General features: G+C 30.0%; 1 protein-coding gene across 1 annotated transcript in view; it reads left to right on the top strand.

Moving 5' to 3' along the window:
- LOC106471478 (propionyl-CoA carboxylase beta chain, mitochondrial-like) overlaps positions 1–3,787 on the top strand; it is a 35,619-nt gene that overhangs the window by 6,532 nt on the left and 25,300 nt on the right. The window contains exons 2-3 of the mRNA XM_013932082.2: positions 1,049–1,115; positions 2,055–2,175. Coding sequence (XP_013787536.2) covers positions 1,049–1,115; positions 2,055–2,175 — 188 coding nt within the window. The remainder of the gene's footprint in view (positions 1–1,048; positions 1,116–2,054; positions 2,176–3,787) is intronic.

Genomic DNA, 3,787 nt, shown 5'->3' with positions numbered 1-3,787 from the left:
ACCCCTAATAAAATGATAGACCACTTCAAGCTTTTACTTGTTGTTAAACAAATGTTTAAACAACTCTATTCAATTATGTACTACAGCTGCCCAGTGTCGACTAACAATACAAAGAATTAAGTTGTGGCAGAATGCTACAAGTTCTTCAAATACCTATTGAATGATAGGTTTCTTTTTTGTGAGCGTCAAACACTTAAATACACCATTTCGAATTTGATACATGTCGTAACTCTGTTGGTATAATGACTATAATCATATGAATTATCTACTTCAAACACTATTTTGTTTACTTGCTACTGATGTTTTTGCCATATGTGACATATATTTGCTGTTTGTATAAACAAGAGCTAATTTTTCTAAGATATTAATATTTTTTTATTGATCCAAAATGTAAAGCACAAAAAGTAATAAAAACAAACATTATCTTTAGAGAATACTGTGTCACATAATAGTTAATAAAGAAATGAAGATATTTAAATGTAAAGATAAAAATACAGTTAAAGTGGATCTAATCTGTTTGAAGATGTAAGAATTCTCAAATTATGTAAACATTTTTTAAAGCCAACATAACTATATAATATTTATTGCTCAAAAGTTAGTTTAAGATTTACCAAGAAAATGGTATATAGTACATGTAACAACAAATTTACTGAAGAGTGCCTCAAACTTAATTTTTGTTTATACGGTTGCATGGTTGTTTTATCACACTGATGTTTCAAATTTGCTATATTTAATGGTCTAAACACTTGAAATATTGAAGACTTGTCTCAAATGGCTCTCAGATAGGTAAATGGCATTTTGCTAGTTATTTTTATAAGTGTGTTTACATAGTAAATACTGAAAAGTATCTTGACTTCAAACCTTTTGAGCATTTGAAAGAAGATGTGATATTAGTAAATATTTGTTTAGATTTAAATATAAACTAATAAATTTTAAGCTTTTTAATATATTTGTATATGGAGAGTTTTCTGTATAACAATCTCTTTTGGTTTAATAAGTTTTATGCTCATAAAAAATGTTTTCCATTTTATCATTCCTACTCTTTTAGGCAGTAACCAATGAAGATGTAACACAAGAAGAACTTGGTGGTGCAAAGACCCACACAACAACATCAGGTTAGAATACACTTTATTTATTAAAAGTGTGTCCTAAAGAACAGTCATCTTGGTAGAATATTGTAAGATGCATCAATTATTTTTACAATTGTACAATATTCAAATCTTGTAGTTTTTTTTTTATTTGTCTATTAAAATTCTTTTTAATTTTCACTGGGGTGTGACATCCATAGCTAAGCATAAATTTCACTCATGCTTAACTATGATGTCTTTAAACCATAATTTGTAATTAAAGATTGTGTTCAAGTGTATTGCATGTAAAGCTCAGTTATATATGCATTGCTATTTTTATTTTCGATTAGGAATATTGTATTCATGTGGAGGGCACAAGTGTTCATTCTACAACAACAAAAGAACAGTTGATGTGCTAAAAACGGAACACCTTTGTTACATCAAAAATTGATATTCAAAATAGGGCAACTGTAAATTGTAAATACCATAATAACAAAAGTACACTGTTAGTTTTCAGTTTTTGGTGACACCGTTTATTTCTTAAGAGAGAAAGATGATAAATCTAGTATGATACAATTGACTTTCAAAGCTCTCTTCACTAAACTGTTTATGTAACAAATTGTTTGTATGTCTATGAGTGTATGGCATATCTAATATATACTTCACTCAAAAAATATTTAAAAAAAATACCATCAAATTGCAGTTAATTTCCATAATTACATAGAAAATTTTAATGAGTGATTTTATCCAATTTCTTCCCCCCATGAACATTGTAACAGGTAAAAACAAAATTATACTCAGTATCATGCAATATGTTGATCCAATCAGTGGTGAACAGTATAAAGTAAAAGTCAACAAGTTGAAGATGAACACAACATTAGACTTCAAACATGACACATTAACATTCTTTTACCATACATCAAAGAATATTTTGAGTATATCCTCAGAGTAGTCTGACTGTTCTAGTGATTTTTGTTTTCTTTGTAGGAGTTGCTCACAAAGCTTTTGAAAATGATGTTCAAGCACTACTACAATTAAGGAAATTTTACAACTTTTTGCCATTAAGCAACACAGATCCAGCTCCTGTTAGAGAGTGTGATGATCCTTGGTAAGCTTCTGTAACTAGTAAGACATTTGCTTAAATACAATGTATGATTTCTAGTAAATGTCAATGCTTTTTGCATATAATAAGCAAGTTTAGAATAATCTGTTTAGTGATGTACTAAAGTATCCGATGGAATTAAAAACATTAGCTTCAGTAATTATATTGGGAAATTCAAATCAATTTTGTTTCTTGGTAAATTTCTTTAAACGTTGATGTTCCAATTCTGTGTGCCAATAATTTTTAGTTTTAAATGTTTTGTATCAGGTAAATTCTTTGCATGATTAGACAGAATAAAACAAATTTTATTATCATTATTGATCCTGTGGCAGGTAATCAGTCTTCATTTCTAACTGCTTTGGTATATAAGACCTGGGGGATATAGCTCTTCCATTTACTAGGTCTGTCTAATTTGGTTTCTAACCCTGAATAATTTTATTGTATTAACACTTCTGTTTGTTGGAACTCAGGTGTGGATCTCTGGCAATTTCTTACCATGCACTTAAAAAGTATTTATTGAGATATTTCTTTATATCTCACCTTTCATCTTCTGTGCTTCATTTTATCCATTTTCACATGCTTATTTTATTCAGATGATCAGTTGTTAGTCTTTAATGATTTAATTTGCATCTATGTAAAATATTAGTATCTGATGGTGCAAAATGTTAACTTTTATATTGATATGAAATGGTCTTGAGATCATGTTAAATATAACAATTCCTAAGTGTGCAAAAAAAAAAGTAAGATGATTATGCTTTTTCTTCAGTTTTTACTAACGAAAATTTATCCAGTATTCCACATCTTGAACAGATAATAAATGAAAACAAGATGACTGCATTAATTCTGAGCTGGTTAAGAAAAAATTAGTTTAAAAAATGATAAGGCTCCTGGTCTAGATATTTCCCCAAGATTGGATGTGTGAGCCACGTACTACTATTTTTTGTCACTCCACGAATAGTGGGCAGATACCAGATAGTTGGAAGTTAGCTAATGTAACTCCTCTTTTCAAGAGATGTGATAAAAAAAATTGTCCCAGTAATAACAGATCCAGTAGTCTGACACCAGTTGTGGGAAAAGTTTTGGAAAGTCTGTTAAAAGTCATTTAACAATATGTAGAATTGTATCGGGTAGTCAGCATGGTTTCACTAAGGGAAAATCTTGCCTTACAAATCTTTTAACATTCTATGAAAAGGTTACTGCTTATGTAGATGAGAGTAAGGGTGTAGATTTGGTGTATCTGGATTTTCAAAAAGCATTTGACAAGGTGCCATGTAAAAGGCTTGTTAAAAAATTAGCTCTATAGGGGTGGGGGATAAGTTAGCAAATTGGATAAAAGGGTGGCTGGATGGAAGAAAGCAGAGGGTTGTTACAAATGGAGTTCAGTCAAACTGGATTACTGTCACAAGTGGGGTACCTCAGGGCTCAAGTCTTAGGACCTTTGCTGTTTTTGATTTACATCAATGACATAGATTAAGGAATAGTCAATAAATTACTTAAATTTGCAGATGATATTAAGGTCTTGGGTGTTGCTAGCTGTGAAGAGGATGCTGCTGATTTATAAAAGGATTTAAATCATTTAGTGAGTTGGACAAATAAATGGGTTTTAATTATAATAAAT

This window comes from Limulus polyphemus, unplaced genomic scaffold (genome assembly GCF_000517525.1).
Source record: "Limulus polyphemus unplaced genomic scaffold, Limulus_polyphemus-2.1.2 Scaffold112, whole genome shotgun sequence".
Lineage (NCBI taxonomy): Eukaryota > Metazoa > Arthropoda > Merostomata > Xiphosura > Limulidae > Limulus > Limulus polyphemus.
The sequence above is the reverse complement of the archived record's forward strand: the minus strand, read 5'-3'. Positions and strand labels throughout refer to the sequence as shown.